At 53.6% G+C, this 17,007-nt stretch overlaps 1 protein-coding gene across 1 annotated transcript in view; it reads left to right on the top strand.

Moving 5' to 3' along the window:
* Positions 1-17,007, top strand: part of TSPOAP1 (TSPO associated protein 1) — a 67,660-nt gene that overhangs the window by 7,601 nt on the left and 43,052 nt on the right. The window contains 5 exon segments of the mRNA XM_054085267.1: positions 437-544; positions 2,665-2,793; positions 5,321-5,497; positions 11,657-11,911; positions 16,295-16,402. Of these exon segments, the coding sequence (XP_053941242.1) occupies positions 437-544; positions 2,665-2,793; positions 5,321-5,497; positions 11,657-11,911; positions 16,295-16,402 (777 nt within the window).

The raw sequence follows: 17,007 nt of genomic DNA, 5'->3' as shown, positions 1-17,007 counted from the left end.
GGGAGGTGGGCGAGTTGCTCTCGTCTTCTCCAAAAGCCACGTGGTGCCAAAGGCAGCATGTGGGGAGCAGCACGCGTGTCTGGGGTGTCACAGCATGTGCTCTGCCTGCCAAGCTCTTAGGATGGTTTAGATGGTACTGTGGCAAATTGCAGGTGTCTAGGGACAAGATGAGGGTCTGGGGACAAGGTGAAGGTCTGGGGGCAAGGTGAGGGTTTGGGCAAGCTGAAAGCATCCTTAAACTATGGAGATGGTAGCTGTCACCCATAGCCTCCTCCTGGAATCAGCCTCCACATGCCACCCTGTCCCTTCAATGCCTGCACCCCAATCCTGCGGCTCCCCTGCATGGCCAGGTCAGGGGGTCATGCAGCCGTGGTCCCTCTGCCGCTCGCCCCATGTGGGCAAAGCACTGCCTTGCCTCTCCTGTGCTATTTTGCAGAGTGGAGCTGACTACAGCTTCCTTGTGAACCAGAACACGAAGCTCCTGAGTGCGCTGGAGGACTTGCAGCACCGCTACTCCAGCCTGGCCGAGGAGAACAGCTTGCTGGTGAGCACAGGATGCGACCCCAATCCAGACTGGGTGCAGGGCTGGCTGCTGGCATGGGATGCTCCATGGGGAGGGAATCCCATCTCGGGCGATCTGCTGTCTGCTGCCAGCTCCAAGAGATGCCAGCCCACGGGATCAGCTGGGCAGGGCCAGGGGAGAAAGGGGACCTGGGTGCTTTGAGTCCCCTGGGTGCCCTCACGCTACACCCGCCGTTAGCTCAAGGCGGGTGTCTTGCTGGCAATGCCAAGCAGAGCTGGGACCCTCCATTGTCCTCTCCGCCACCTGTGTCTGGTGCTCCTTGCCTGCTGGAAACCACGAGAGACTTTAACGCTGCCACCCATGGCAGAGAACAAGGCAGCAGAGGAGCTGACAGCAGGGGAGGGGAAGTCGCTCTCATTTCCTCTTTAATTGGAAAAGCAGAAACATTGATTCCCTCAGTCACAGCTTTGGGTGATAGTGCAGCACTGCCCCCTGCTCCCACGGGACCTCAGCACCCGCGTCCTCCCCAGCCACACCCCAGCACCCAGAGCTATGCCAGGCTGCTCCAGCCGGGGCTGGATCCTGCCCCACTGCCCCGTCCCGGGCTCCCCAGCCCCATGGGACCCCTGGGAAATATGAAGAGGGAGTGTTCCCCTTCTGCATCCTCCCTAGAGAGCATCTGCCCCTTGTGCAGCGCCGCAGCATGGGATGGAGCCACCCCAGAACCCCAGAGATTGGATCATTAAGCATTTCAGATTTATATCACCAAATTAAAAATGCATGTGCTAGATGCGTTAGAGGGGGAATGGTTTTAAGCTGAAAGAGTGGAGATTGAGATGAGATCTTAGGAAGAAATATTTTGCTGTGAGGGTGGGGAGGCCCTGGCCCAGGTTGCCCAGAGCAGTGGTGGCTGCCCCATCCCTGGAGGTGTTGAAGGCCAGGTTGGATGGGGCTTGGAGCCCCTGATCCAGTGGGAGGTGTCCCTGCCCATGGCAGGGGGTGGGACTGGATGGGCTTTGAGGTCTCTTCCAACGCAAACCATTCCATGATTTTATGATAATTTTCTTATGCTAAAAGCATCAGTCCAGTACGACCTGCATGCTGTGGGGTTACCCCTTGTCACTCATCTGGATTTTAGCAAAGCGCTATCACATAAACTCTCATCAAATCTTAAAAAGCACCCTTTGTCTTCCAGCTGAAGAAAAGCAGAGGAGGCAGTGAGTGCCCATGGTGGGATCTCACAGGGGTAGGGAGGAAAATCATTGGAGGGCTCAGCTGCCCTGACATTTCTGCTGATGTAAAAAGACAGCACAACACATCTGGGTAGGACTTTGAGAGAATGAGGCAGTGGCAAGGAACAGCTTATTGAAACGGAGAGATAACAAATAAAAGAGGATTAATAGTGAACAGAAACAGTAGGAAGAAAATAGTGAACAGAATCAGTCAAGTCCTTCGTTGCTTTCTCCACAACTCATGCTTCAGTGACATGAGAAAAACGACAAAAACGAAGCTCACAGCACAAATCCACAACCAAGTGCTGAGTCCTGTAACCCCCCAGGAAGTAGAATCGTGGAATGGTTTCAGTTGGATGGGACCTCAAAGCCCATCCAGTCCCACCCCCTGCCATAGGCAGGGACACCTCCCACTGGATCAGGGGCTCCAAGCCCCATCCAACCTGGCCTTCAACACCTCCAGGGATGGGGCAGCCACCACTGCTCTGGGCAACCTGGGCCAGGGCCTCCCCACCCTCACAGCAAAACATTTCTCCCTAAAATCTCATCTCAATCTGCCCTCTTGCAGCTCAAAACTGTTCCCCCTCATCCTCTCCCTGCACTCCTTGATCCAGAGCCCCTCCCCAGCTTTCCTGGAGCCCCTTTCAGCACTGGAATGGGACCAAGAGATCACAGTAACAAAAATATCAGTAAAACCACAGATTTGTGACTGGAGAGATGCTAAGAGTGGAGGTCAGTATCTCATGGTTTGGACAGTTAGAGGAGAATTGGCCAAACCCTGGCTGGGAAAGCCCTATGGGCACTGGGCAGGTCAGTCGGGGCCAGGGACCTGGGCTTCCCCCAACACCTCTGCATGCAGCTTCCAGCTGAGCAGGGGCTTCATCTTGAATTTCTCCTTCTGTTATCCAGCGCAGGAGCTGCTTCCCTCAGACGGAGGAGAAAGTGAAGCACCTGAAGAGGAAGAACGCGGAGCTGGCGGTGATTGCCAAGCGCTTGGAGGAGAGAGCCCGGAAACTCCAGGAGGCAAACCTCAAAGTTGTGAGTGCAGGGGAGAAAATGAATGCAAGGCTCGTTGCTGCACCGCAGCTGAGCTGAGAGAGCGGCTCATCACTGGGACTTCTTGCTTGCTGCTTCTATTGAGCTCGAAAGGCCTTTTCTTTCCCATTTCCTTAAACATACAGCAAACATGCTTTGATCATCATCAGCAATGCAAGAATTGCAACCCCCAGCCATTGCCACCTCCTTCTGCTCCTGCCTGGGGAGCTGGCTTTGAGCACTTTCCTCCTGCTTGCTTTCTTGCTGTAGACGTGCTGCCCTAACGTAAGGTGTTAATTTAAGGTAATTAGCTCATCTTTTCCTGCACAAGTCATAAAAATAATTCATCTGACTTCACCAAAAACAGGAAGGATTTGAATAAGAAAAGAATGCGGTACAGCAAAACAGGAAGGGGTGAGAGGCTCTGCTCTGCCCCATCCACACCTCACTTGCAGTGCTGTGCAAGCCACATGGGTTTGGCTTTCTCCAAACCAACAGCAGCTCATTGCAAACCCTGGAGTATCTGACACGGTGCATGGATGGTGGGAGATGCTGTAGGACATGGGCTCTTGGACCCAAGCACTTGTGTGAGTTTCCTAGAGGTGGATTGCAGTGGAGGAAGGCAAAACCTTTCTTCTGTTGGAAGGAAAACAGGGATTGTGCAGGGGAATTCAAGCCCTTTAGGACAGAAAGGAGGAAGTGAAAGCTTTGCTGATGAGAACGTAGGGTTTTTTCCTGCCCTCTCTGTCCCAAGATGAGGCGCTGCCCAGCTGTCACAGGGATTGATACTTGCAGGGCAACAGTTGCTGCCAGGTGGACTTGTCAGATACTTCAAAATCATTTGATACACATCCAGCAGCTCTGCACACCCTCCAGCCTCTCTACAAATACTGTTTTATTTTTTTTCCCAAATGAAACCTTGCATTGGTGACAGTTCAAGACCTGTGCAAGCTCTGGGAGATCAGACTTGCTGGGCTCCTGTGCCAGCCCTGGTCTCCCAATAGCAGGAAGCGCTTGGATGGCTGAGGCTCATAGAATTTGGTCTGGAGGCAGGAGCAGGGTACATGCCCAGAGAAGGGACCCTGAGGAGCTGGGGTTCATCTGGCAGTGGTTGCCTTCAGTGCCTGGTGCACAGGTCCTGCAGAGCCAGGGGCCAGCACACAGCTCCTGCACGTGGGCAGGATCATAGAATCACAGAATGGTTTCAGTTGGAAAGGATCTCAAAGCCCACCCAGTCCCAACCCCATGATCAGGGACACCTCCCACTGGATCAGGGGCTCCAAGCCCCATCCAACCTGGCCTGGAACACCTCCAGGGATGGGGCAGCCACCACTGCTCTGGGCAACCTGGGCCAGGGCCTCCCCACCCTCACAGCAAAACATTTCTCCCTAAGATCTCATCTCAATCTCCCCTCTTGCAGTTCAAAAACATTCCCCCGCACCCTATCCCTGCACTCCCTGATCCAGAGCCCCTCCCCAGCTTTCCTGGAGCTCCTTTCCATACTGGAAGCTGCTCTAAGGTCTCCCTGCAGCCTTTTCTTCTCCAGGCTGAACAACCCCAACTCTCTCAGCCTGTCAATGCTCAGGAAGACCTGGGGAGGAAGTTAGCACAGAGGATGCCGTATTCCTGATCCGGCAGGGGGAGTGTCAGGCTTTGTGCAGATGAAAATACCTGGACAGGGAGAGGCAGGGGTGGATAAACCCAGGGAGTGGATGTGTCCTCACTGCGCAGAGGTCTGGGATGAGCAGAGGGGTGTGAACTGCACCCTTGTCCAGCTCCACGGGGCTGGTACCCAGTGGGAGAGCTGGCCCCAGGGATGGGGGTGGGTGCTGAGAGCTAGAAACCCAGGGAGGCTGTGGCCAAGCGGCCTCAGCTCCTGCCCTTGGCCTCTGCTGGTCCCTGTGTGCCCTGTTCTCCCTGAGCATACTGCCCTCCCCACCCTTGCCCTTCGTTCCCACACAGGGAGCATGGGACATCTCCTTCTGAATGCCTTACAGTCCTCCCTGGGCTGTGCTGGCCCTTGCTGGGCGCTCTCTTGCCTCTCCCTTCGCCTGTATCTTCCACCTATCCACGCAGAAGCCCTCTTTCCTACTGCCTAGAAACCCACAGAAGCTCTATTTCTCTTCCTGGTTTGGCCACCTCCATCCTTGCTCCCAAAGTTGTCTTTCCAGCCATCCTCCCTTCCTCTTCTCCAATGCCTTCTCCTGTCTGTCCACCTTTGTTCTGCTTTCCTCTCCTTCCCCCCCCCCCCCCCCCCCCCGGTACCATTCCCCTACCCGCAGCCCCCCATGCTGACTGTACCCATTGCCCTCTTCTGCCCAGAACCTCCTTCTTCCCACCTCTTTTCTGACTCACTTCACCATCCAGTCCTTCCTCTTTCCTCCCACCTTTCCATGGGTCTGTCCTGCTCTTCTGTCTGTGTTCTGAGGCTCGGCTGCATTTCTTGGTGGTGCTTCCTGCCTGATGGCTGTTGGGGTGATGGGGTGGTGGTTAACAAGTACCAACACATGTGGCTTTCTCCCTGGTGTAGGTAACCGCTCCGGTGCCTCTGAAGGGTTCCAGCCTGGAGCTGTGCAAAAAAGCATTTGCCCGCCAGCGTGCCAAGGAGCTGACAGAGCAAGCCAGCGCTCTCCTGGCGAAAGACAAGCAGATTGAAGCTTTGCAGCAGGAGTGCCGGGAACTGCAGGCGAAACTCTTTGCAGGAAAGGTGAGACAATTCCTGGACATCACTTGGTGGCTGGGGACAAGTAGGACAACAAGAGTGATAGGAACCAGGCTGAACCAATTAGTCCCAGCTGCCGGATGAAAACAGAGAGCATTTGGTGAATGAGTTAGGTGGGGGACATTGAGTGAGTATGTGGCAGAGACAGTGTCTGGAGTCATCCAGAACACTGTGTTGGGGGATACCCTGGTTATTCCTCCATGAGTTTGCGGGTCTGAGCTGCCTTTTTTAGCAAAGACTAAGACTCTCCACTTGGAAAACCCCGAGATGTCGCAGATACAGGATGGCTTTTCACAGTGCTGAGCTTCAAGCAGAATGTAGAAACAGGACTTCCTTTGAAAGGCTTTCTTTGAAAAGTAAACCAGCTGAGCACACTCCCAAGAACCAGTGAAAAACCCATGTGTTGAGCTGCAGCTTTCAGAGTACTCACAGCCACCACAGGACTGGTGGTAACTGAGTTCATCCTTGTATGACTCTGACTAAGAGTACCCATCATCAGGCAGGGATGGGCTCATGAAACCATCCTCAATGTGGATCATAGAATCATAGGATGTCCTGAGTTTGAAGGGAAACACCAGGATCATCGAGCCAAAGGCAGAGTGAAAAAAAAAAGACTCTCTGTATCCCTTCGTCACAGAGGAGTTTGGGGGGTGTGGGTAACAAGGGCAGAAATCCCAAACTATAGAGAATCATAGAATGTCCCAAGCTGAAAGGAATCCACAAGGATCCTCGAGCCCAACTACTGTCCCTGCACAGGACACCCCAACATTCACACCGTGGGGCTGAGGGCCTTGGCCAAACACTTCTGGAGTATTGTCAGCCTTGGTGCCGTGACTGCTTCCCTGGGAGCTGTTCCAGGGCTCCATCACCCTCTGGGGAAGAACCTTTTCCTCATGTCCAACCTAACCCGCCCTTGGCACAGCCTCCTGCCATTCCCTCTGGTCCTGTCCTTGGTCACCAGAGAGAAGAGCTCAGCGCCTGCTCCTCCTTCTTCCCCTTTGTGAGGAAGCTGTAGAGTACAATGCAGTCTCCCTCAGTCTGGTCTCCTGCAGGCTGAGCAGACCCAGGGACCTCAGCTGCTCCTCACACTCTTCCCCTACAAATCACTCCCCAACTCTGTGTCCTCCTCTGGACGCTCTCCAGATCCTTTTTATGCGGTGTCACCCAAAACTGCCCCCAGTGCTCAAGGTGGGGCCGCCCCAGTGGGAGCACAGCGGGACAATCCCGTCCCTGGCCCGGCTGGTGACGCGGTGATGGATCACCCCCTCAGCACCAGCACGGAACTTGCTGATATAAATGATGGGACAAAAGGGATAATTCAGCTTATCCCAAGAGTGATGACTGAAACTGGTGGGTTCATTACTCCCTCAAAGCACTGCTCTGCAATGCTCTGAAAGTACCCTCTGCCAACATCTGAGTCCGGGTGAAATGATTCCTACTCATTGTAACTAAAGCAACCTGTTCAGGATGCATCAGATATGTTTTTTTTCATGAGCTGGATATTTGCAGTTTAAGTCCGTTAATAAACTCTCATGAGATACTCAGTAACACTGAGGCTCCCACTGGATTCCTGCTGTCTTTCTAATGCCAATGTTGTCAACTGTGACCCGACATTGCTGTATCCAGTTGACCTGAATCAATATTTACATGGCCACCTACTTTACTTAGAAGATATTTAGGTGGGAAATACTTCTTTGCTGAAGGCAGCTTTGGTTTTGTCTCTGTCATGTTTGTTTTAACTCTGGTTTTAAAGAAGATGCTCAGTCTTTCTCTAACATGGATCTCAAGTAACAAGTGATAAGATGAGAAGAAATGGCCTCAAGTGGCACCAAGGGAGGTTTAGATTGGATATTAGGAAAAATTTATTTACCAGAAGAGTGGTGAAGCCCTGGCAGAGGCTGCCCAGGGCAGTGGGGGAGTCTCCATCCCTGGAGGGGTTCAAGAAGTGTGTGGCTGTGGCAGTTCAGGATGTGGTTTAGCAGGCAACAGTGGGCTTGATGGTTGGATGGATGATCTTGGATGTCTTTTTCAACCTCAATGATTCTATGATTCTATGAAAAATGATCGGGTGTTCACTGCTTGTACCAAGCTGCCCCACTGAACCCTACTGGCATTAAACCACAGGAGAAAGTAATCCAGGTCTGACTGTGTTCTACAGTGAACAGTTCTACAGTTCTACTGGACAGAAGAGATTCCCTTTCTGTCCAGTTCTCACCAGAGCACCCCCAGCAGTGGGAGCAGACCCTTTCCAGAGCAGCCTGATGTTCCTAGCAGAGCATGCTAGGCAACCTGGCTCTGCCAGGGAGAGGAAAGTGAGGAGCTGATGAGGAATATGACAAAAGTGGGTGAGCAAGATTCACTGCTAGCCAAGGAAATACACAGGAGTGCAATTCCCAGGGCTGACAAATTCAGGCGCTGCTTCCTTAAGGCATGGGTCAAAGTCCCACATCCCTGGAGGTGTTCAAGGCCAGGTTGGATGGGGTTTGAGCAACCTGATCCAGTGGGAGGTGTCCCTGCCCATGGCAAGGGGTGCAACTGGATGATCTTTAAGGTCCCTTCCAACTCAAACCATTCTATGATGGGGTGACCTCCCTGGCTGAAAAGGTGAGAGCATCTGTGTCACTGCCGAGGCACTGGGAACTGGGAGTATCGATAAGCAAATAGGGAATGTGCAGAGAAGAGAGCAAGAGTGGAAATCATTCTGTCTGGGCTTGGTTTTACCATTACTCTTCTAAGCAAGCCACTCATTAAATTTTAATTCCCAGCTAGTTAAAATTCCAAATTCCCCTAATTTGCCTGCAGCATGCTGAATGCACGATGCCAGTGAAGGGGGTTGTGTGCAGAGATGCTACGTGCACACTCAGAGTTTGTAACCAAATCCATTTTAATCCAGGGTGTTTAAATCAGCACCGATTTGTCAGTAGCAGCAGCTATGAAACAGATCCACTCGGTTCCTTCCCAGTGGTGGAACAGACACCCTGGGCTGCAAAAGCATCGTTCTGGTTTTGTGAAGACAGGGCTCTTCAGGTAGGATAAAATGATCTCCTGAGATCCCGCTCTGGTGATGGGCTTCCAACCAAACCCCAGCTCCGGCCCAAACCAGGCTGCAGTTTCTTGCAGCAGGGATTCTTGGAAGCAGGGGCTTGCAGAGAACAGCAAGGCAGCTGCAAGGGGCATGTATAATGGAAACTGTGAGTGGAGGACTGAGCTTTTTTCTTCTCCTTCACTCCCTGAGGCTTCAAAGGCTGTCAGCTGGGAATAGCTGCCTTGTTTTGGTGGGGGAAGGGAGATTCCTCAATTCAGTAAAGCCTTTGACACTGTCTCCCACAGCATTCTCCTAGAGAAGCTGGTGGCTCACGGCTTCGAAGGGCTTACTCTTTGCTAGGAAAAAAAAATGGCTGGATGGACAAGCACAGAGAGGGTTAAATCCTCGTGGTAGCCAGTCACAAGTGGTGACCCCAGTGTTCCGTTTTGGGGTCGGTTTAATATCTTTATCCATGATCTGGAAGAGGGGATCAAGTGCTCCCTCAGGAAGTTTGCAGGTGACACCAAGTTAGGTGGGAGTGACGATTTGCTGGAGGGCAGGAGGGCTCTGCACAGGGACCGGGACAGGCTGGATCCATGGGCCAAGGCCAATGGGATGGGTTTAAACAAGGCCAAGTGCCAGGTTTTGCATTTGGGCCACAAGAACCCCATGCTGGTGAGGCTGCACCTCAAATCCTGAGTTCAGTTTTGGGCCTCTCACTCCAAGGACATTGAGGGGCTGGAGTGCATCCAGAGAAGGGAACGGAGCTGGGGAAGGGTCTGGAGGATCTGGGGCTGTTTAGTCTGTAGAGGAGGCTGAGGGGAGACCTCATCACTGTCTGCAACTGCCTGAAAGGAGGTTGTGGTGAGGTGGGTGCTGGTCTCTTCTCCCAAGCGACAGGCGATAGGACAAGAAGAAATGGACTCAAGTTGTGCCAGGGGAGGTTAGTTTGGGTATTGGGAAAAAATTCTCTACTCTACTGAGTAGTGAAGCCCTGGCAGAGGCTGCCCAGGGCAGTGGTGGAGTCTTCATCTCTGGGGGGGCATCAAAAGTGTGTGGCCATGGCACTGGGGGACATGGTTTAGCAGACACGGTGGGGCTGGGCTGATGGTTGAACTGGATGAGCTCAGAGGGCTTTCTCAACCTCAATGAGTCCATGATTCTATGATTTTATACAGAGCCATAGCGAATTTTATTTTAAGAACCACTGTCCTGGGACTGGCACAGGGGACACCTAGCTACTCACTTCTTGAATCTGTATTCAGTCCCCATAAATGCTGCCTCAGTTTCCCCCTCGCAGCTTGAGAATAACTGTGTTTTTCTATACAAACAGTATTTATAAAGCACACACTATTTCTAGGGCGAATAAGAAGTGAACAGGGAAACAGATTAAATCTGTCCTGGATACCAATCGTGCACTGAATTCACTAGCGTAGGCACTTTCCAGGGGAACGAGCAACATCTCCTCCAGCAGCATATTTGTAAAGACCTGTTTTCCTAACCAGCTTTTGTAGGTACATGTGGACATGAAGGTACATGTTTTTTAGCTTCCTGAAATCTGAAAAGCTTTGGAGAACTAAACAAGCTGGTGATGTATTCTCATTGAGTTTGTGAGCGTAAAATTGCACTGGTTTTCTGCAGAAGCTGCTGCGTTTGGGTCTGGACGGGATGTGACTCCTTATGGTAACGATGGGCCCATTCACACACTCTGTCTTTGAAGGGGTTAGAAAACAAGAATGTTTGAAACTAAACATCATCTTGAGCAACAACTGAACGAGTCCCACGTGTTCTTCATACTTTCCAGCATTCCAAGCCCTCACCAGCATCAGGGCAGCAGGGAATGCCAGCACCAAGCCCAAAGAGAACCAGCCCAGGCTCTGCTGTGGCTGGGGCAGCAGATTGTGTTATCCTGACATGCTCTCTGCTGGCAGGGCTAGGGCTGCGAGCATTGCAGGGGCTCTGTGAGCTGAGCACAGATCATGGATGCTTTGGGTGGGAAGGAACCTCAAAGCCCGTCCAGTTCCAACCCCAGGGACACCTCCCACTGGATCCAGTTGCTCCAAGCCCCATCCAACCTGGCCTTGAACCCCCTCCAGGGAGCTGAGGATCTCTCTCAAAATGTCTGAAACAAACAAAATGTCTCAAACAAAACGAACAACAAGGCACTAGGACTAGTAAATATTTAGCCAAGAGTTCAAAGCCCCCATTCACCAAGAATCAAATCTCTAACTTCATCATAACTGAATCAAGACGTGCAGCTTGTCACTTCCCCAACACTACCTTAACACGGAATAACTGGAAGGCGGCAGGGACACCTCCCACTGGATCAGGGGCTCCAAGCCCCATCCAAGCTGGCCTGGAACCCCTCCAGGGCTGGGGCAGCCACCACTGCTCTGGGCAACCTGGGCCAGGGCCTCCCCACCCTCACAGCAAAACATTTCTCCCTAAAATCTCATCTCAGTCTCCCCTCTCGAAGGTCAAAACCGTTCCCCCGTCATCCTATCCCTGCTCTCCCTGATCAAGAGCCCCTCCCCAGCTTTCCTGGAGCCTCTTTCAGCACTGGAAGCTGCCCTGAGGTCTCCCCGCACCCTTCTCTTCTCCAGGCTGAACAACCCCAACTCTCTCAGCCTGTCCTCGCACATGAGGTTCTCCAGCCCTCAGATCATCTTCATGGCCTCCTCTGAAATCGCTCCAACAGCTCCATGTCCTTCCTGTACTGAAGACTCCAAAACTGCATGCAGGGCTCCAGGTGGGGTCTGACCAGGACAGAGCAGAGGGGCAGAATCCCCTCCCTGCTGGTCCCCACTGCTTTGGATGCAGCCCAGGACAAAGTTGGTTTCTGGGCTGTGAGCGCATGTTGCCGGCTGATGTTGTGCTTCTCCTCCCCCAGCACCTCAAGTCCTTCTCCTCAGGGCTGCTCCCAATCCACTCGCTGGAGGAATAACGCGATCACATAAGAAAAGCAAAGTGACTGCTCTTGAGGCACAGGGAAAGCAGGGATTGCGGGGTGCCTGGTCCCCAGTAACCATCCAAGCTTTTGGAGTTGGCCTGTTAAATTCCCCCCTCCCCCTCCCATCCTGATCCTCATCCCAATGTGCCATCCCGTTTGTTTCCCACAGGATGACCCACATGGCCTCAATATCACCAACTTTGACCGCCTGCTTCGGGAATCCCAGAAAGAGGTGCTGCGGCTGCAGCGGCAGATTGCCCTGCGCCATTCCAGGGACCCTCCTCGGCACTCCAAGGACCCTCTCCGGCATTCCAAGGCTCCTCCTCACCATTCCAGGGAGCCCCTGCCTCCCCCCGGCCCCCTCTGTACCGCACCAAGCCCCTGCCCCGAGGGCTCGGCTCTGCGGGAGGTCAGCCACCTGAAGGTTCTGCTGCTTAATTATTCGGTTAATTACTGTTCGGGGTCTCCTGAGGCGGTCTGGAGCGCTGTGGAACAGGGCTGGGGCCCGAATGAGGGGGGCCCGCACGGGGTGGGGCTGAGGGCTGCATGGAGGATGAGGGGGGCTGCTCGGACGGGGTGTGCATGGGGTGTGGGGGCTGCATGGGGGGGGCTGCATGTGGGGGTAGGGGCTGCACGAGGGGGGCTGCACGGGGGGTGGGAGGCTGCACGGGGGAACTGCAGACGGGAGGCTGCCTGGGGGGCTTAGGGCTGCACGGGGGAGGCTGCATGGGGGTGGGGGATGCACAGGGGGGGGGTTTGCACCGGGGGGGTGGCGGCTGCACGAGGGGGGGGCTGCGAGGGGGGCTGGGGACTGCGAGGGGCGAAACAGCAGGGGGGCTGGGATCCCGCTCATCTGACCCGGCACGGGGCTCCTGCCCTGCCCATTACAGGCCGGGGACCCGGCACTTCGCCGCCGGCTGCTGGAAACAAACGCGATGGTGACCATAGAGGGATCCACTCCCGCCCCGGCCCAGCCGCGGCCCCGCCCCCAGCCGTGGCCCCGGCTCCAGGCCCGGTCCTTGGCCCCGCCCCCCGTGCTCCAGCCGTGGCCCTGCCCCATCCTGGCCATGATCCCGCCCCGTAGCCCCGCCCCTCCAGCCCTGGCTCCGCCCCCCGCCCCAGCCTGGTCCGTTCCGGCTCGCCCCCCCCGGCCGCCGTGGTCGCGCCCGGCAGTTCCGGGGCGCCGCGGGCGCCGCTTCCCGCCGGGGTCGCAGGTGAGCAGGGGCCGGGCAGGGCTGGGCCGGGCCGCGGGAGAACGGGGCGGGGGGCGCGGGGCCGGGGCTCGGCCCGCACCGGGACCCTGTGGAGCCAGCGGGGCCTGCGCCGCTCCCCGGGGCTGGTCCCGGTGTGGCCCGGGGCCTGCAGGCGCGAGTGTCCGTTCTGCTTCCTCCCCTGGTTTAACATCCCTCCCCTCAGCAGGTGCTTTTGTTTCTTTCCGGCGTCCCTCGTTGTCCAGGGAGAATCCTGGAATGTGCTGGGTTGGGTGAGGTCTTAGGGAGAAATGTTCTGCTGTGAGGGTGGGGAGGCCCTGGCCCAGGTTGCCCAGAGCAGTGGTGGCTGCCCCAGCCCTGGAGGGGTTCCAGGTCAGGTTGGATGGGGCCTGGAGCCCCTGATCCAGTGGGAGGTGTCCCTGCCGCCTTCCATTTATTCCGTGTTAAGGTAGTGTTGGGGAAGTGACAAGCTGCACGTCTTGATTCGGTTATGATGAAGTTAGAGATTTGATTCTTTGTGAATGGGGGCTTTGAATCTCTTGGCTGAATATTTACTAGTCCTGGTGCCTTGTTGTTGTTCGTTTTGTTTGAGACATTTTGTTTGTTTCAGACATTTTGAGAGAGATCCTCAGCTCTGTTCTCAGGATAAAAAGGATCTAAAGCTGATCAAGATCGTCTGGAGGAGGGCAGGGAGTTGGGGAAGGGTTTAGAGGGGAAGAGTGTGAGGAGTGGATGAAGTCCCTGGGTCTGCTCAGCCTGGAGGAGACCAGACTGAGGGGAGACCGCATTGCACTCTGCAGCTTTCTCTCACGGGAAGGAGGAGGAGCAGCACTTCTCTCTGGTGACCAAGGAGAGGGGCCAGGGGAATGGCAGAAGCTGCGCCAGGGGAGGGTTGGGTTGGACATGAGAAAAAGCTTTTTCCCCCCAGAGGGTGATGGAGCCCTGGAACAGCTCCCAGGGAAGCAGTCACTGCGCCAAGGCGGACAATACTCCAGAAGTGTTTGGCCAAGGCCCTCAGCCCCATGCTGTGAATGTTGGGGTTGTCCTGTGCAGGGACAGGAGTTGGACGTGATGCTTGTGGATTCTTTTCAGCTTGGGACATTTTATGATTCTTTATAGTCTGGTTTTCTGCCCTGGTTTGCCTCACCCCCTAAACTCTTCTGTGGTGAAGGGATGCAGAGACTCCATTTTTTTCACTCTGCCTTTGTTTTCCTTGAATGCCCCTTCCGTATTTTGATTTTCACCTGACCCTGCAGATTCTGTCAGACAAGGACAGTGTGTTTTACAACCTTCCTTGCTCATGGATGCTCTTTATTTCTCCTGGATCAGGAGAGTCTGTCCTCATTGCAGGAAGATTTTCTGGCTGAATAAAAGGGAAAGAGATTAAGCCCAACAGCAGAACTGAAGAGGGAGCGTGAAGGCTGTTGCTGGTCTCTTAGCTGAAACCCATAGTGTAGAGCACCCGGGCTCTGTGGGCTGGATTCTGCAGGCACAAGGATGCTGTGCTGAGTTGAAGTCTATTCTCAGGGTAGTAACCACAGTTATCATAATTAAAAAGGAACTACTTTGCCCTTCTGTCCTGCTCCCAGCATGGTGCATCTGTGCAGAATTCCCTGGCTCTCAAAGAACTTCCTCATAGGGTAAAGTGCAAGCTTTTCCTCTCAGTGTCCTTGGAAAATCCCATTTCTCTGTTCTCTTTCTGATTCCTGCACTTCTTTGCTTAGGTTGATACTTATCTCTATAATGACAAATCATAACTCAGCAGGGGTTTCTTTTGATGGACGTGCTGGCTAAGGAGCAGTTCCCACTGCCCCTTCCCTTGTGTCGGAACAACCCATGTTGGTTAGTGGTACGTGGTGGATCAGAGTTAAAAACAACCTGGGAAACCCAGCGTTCCTCCCCTTTGTCTGGAAACCTGCCGCAGTTTTCTGCTCCAGCCCTGCCTGATGCCACGTGGAGCTGCTCTGGCACAGCTGAGGAGTGGGCCAGGGTTAGGTGGGAGATGCTCTGTTGGTTCTTTAAGGGCAGGATTGTGATGCTCTTCTCTGTGTGCCAAGGGCAGGGCTTTCTAGAAAGCTTGCAACATTTTTCATTTACTCTTTTGTATGCTTTAAACTTTCTGATCATGTGCGGACAGAGCCGGCGTGTGTGGATTGGTGGTACAGCCCCATCCTGCTCCTCGCAGGGTTTTCTGCCAGCCTAGGCGCGTGCCAGGAGAGCACTGGCGGTGGAAAGCAGCCATTCTGCAGTGACCGAACAGGTCCCTTGCATCTGGCTTGTGTCTTGAGCATCTTCCAGTCCCTGCTGGGAATGAGGTGGACAGCCCCAGGTCACAGCGTGCTCTTTGTGATCAGTGCCAGTCCCATTTATTGGTTATTTAATACGGTGATGAGTATGGGTTCTGCTAAAAAAATAACACTGTATGGGCATGTGGCTGGGGCGTGTCGTTGTTCTTGAGAGGAAATTAGATCCGTGAAAGCCTTGGTAGCCTGGGCTTGAGTTTAATCTCTTCAGGTTTCCTGGCTTTCAGCAGTGGAGCCTTGGATATGGACCTAGTTAAACCCAGAGTGTCCAGCCTAAAACAGGGAAAAGAAGTGTTGTTTTAGGTCTAGTGTTTAGTCCCTGTCCTGCTGGCTGGCTGTAAAGGGGGTTCAGGCTGTGGAACATGAATCCCTCAGGACCAGAGGTGTACAAAGGGAAAGGAGAAATTGTGCTCCTGCCGAGAGCCCAGCTAAAGGTTAAGGGCTGTGATGAACTGTCAAAATCCTGCTGCGTGCTCACTGTACAAGTTGGCTTTGGTGATGCTAAAATCTACTTATTAAAAAAAAATTGTAAATTCAGCATTTAAAATAGAACATTTTCATACCCTCTTTCTTCTCTTTGCCTCAGACCTTGCTCTGCTGTCATGGGGGCAAGAAAATGCAGTCAAATATCAGCTGAGTGGAAATTCAGGTCGTTAAAGGTGTGTTTGTCTGTAGCCCAGATTATAAGGGAGTTTGTTAGAATCTTGTGTGCAAATGTGTACAGAGCAGTGTCTCCTTTAGTCTGGTCTGGTGGTGGCAGGTATCGCCCATCTTCTGGTGTTTCAGTCCTCGGCTGCTGGCTGAGGTGGGATGCTCACTTTCTTGCTATTCTTTGTCTGCTCTTCCCTTTTGATTCTGAGATCGCTGATTTCTGCTCCCTGCTGTTTGTGAGGGTTGCGTTCTCCCTTCTGACCATCTTCTTTTTATTGCTTTGGAGAGGGCCAGGAGAGGTGTTGCTGATGCCTTCTATTGAACAATTAGGTGAGGCACAAACGGGAACTCGGATCTGAGAACCTTCTGGAGCCTCTTGTTGCATGTGGGTAGCTTGGTTAAGCGGGGTTGATTGACACTGGGCTCCAGAAAGCTCCCAGAGCAGGTCTGGTGCCTGAAACATACCTGGCGTGATGTTTGCCTTTCTCCATCTCCAGTGGTGCCCTTCAGAGCCTGGATTCCATGTGGAGTGTTGCTCTCCCTTCCAGGGCTTCTGGAAGAGCCTTTTCTCCCTTGATGTGCAGGGTGTGCTCTGTGGTCCTGGCTCTCCCTGACCTCTCTGGTGTCTCGCTTGCTTTCCAGGTGGAAGCGAGTACACAGCTGCTGGGACCTGCCCCTGAAGGCCATGAAAACTTCCCTCCCCAAAATGCAATAACAGACCCAGAGAGCAGCCGACAGATACAGCAGCTGGTGAGTTGTGGCCTTGGTTTGGTGAAGCAGTGCAACACTTTTTCTTGGGGTTTTCATCCATGGGAATCCAGGCAGAGATTTTAGGGACCAAAAGCTTTTCAGGTGCAACTGCTCTTCAGAAACGGGAAGCTTGGGGAATGAGTGGACAAACACAGACCATCTACATGGAGAGTGATGCTGGGGGGCAGCTCCAGGCGTTGGGCTGTTGGGGAACTACGTCACACTGAAATGGGAGGGAAAAATACGTGATGGATTCCATGCTGGTGTGGTGATCTTTGACCTGGGACCAGATATGACTGACCTGGGAGAGCTGGCATGTGAGGAATGTGTCGCTTGTGAATTATTGCAGCAAACCAGGCAGTTCACAGCAAGGTGTAGCGGCTCCTGTCCATCTGAGGAACCACAAGTGGCAGCAGATAAAGGTCCAGACCCAGAGAATGTCTCCTCTATGTTAGCTGTCATTTGGATTAGAATAAGAGCTAAGGTAGCACACCTACTGTTTAAGCTGCATATTTTGCACGGCTCTGACTTTTTGTCCCCCACATTCCATCCTCCATCCCATTCTATATAAACAGGAGAAAGCTGTGCAGATGGGAAACAGAGAA

Source organism: Cuculus canorus, chromosome 20 (assembly GCF_017976375.1).
Source record: "Cuculus canorus isolate bCucCan1 chromosome 20, bCucCan1.pri, whole genome shotgun sequence".
NCBI lineage: Eukaryota > Metazoa > Chordata > Aves > Cuculiformes > Cuculidae > Cuculus > Cuculus canorus.
This window is presented reverse-complemented; position numbering and strand designations above follow the sequence as displayed.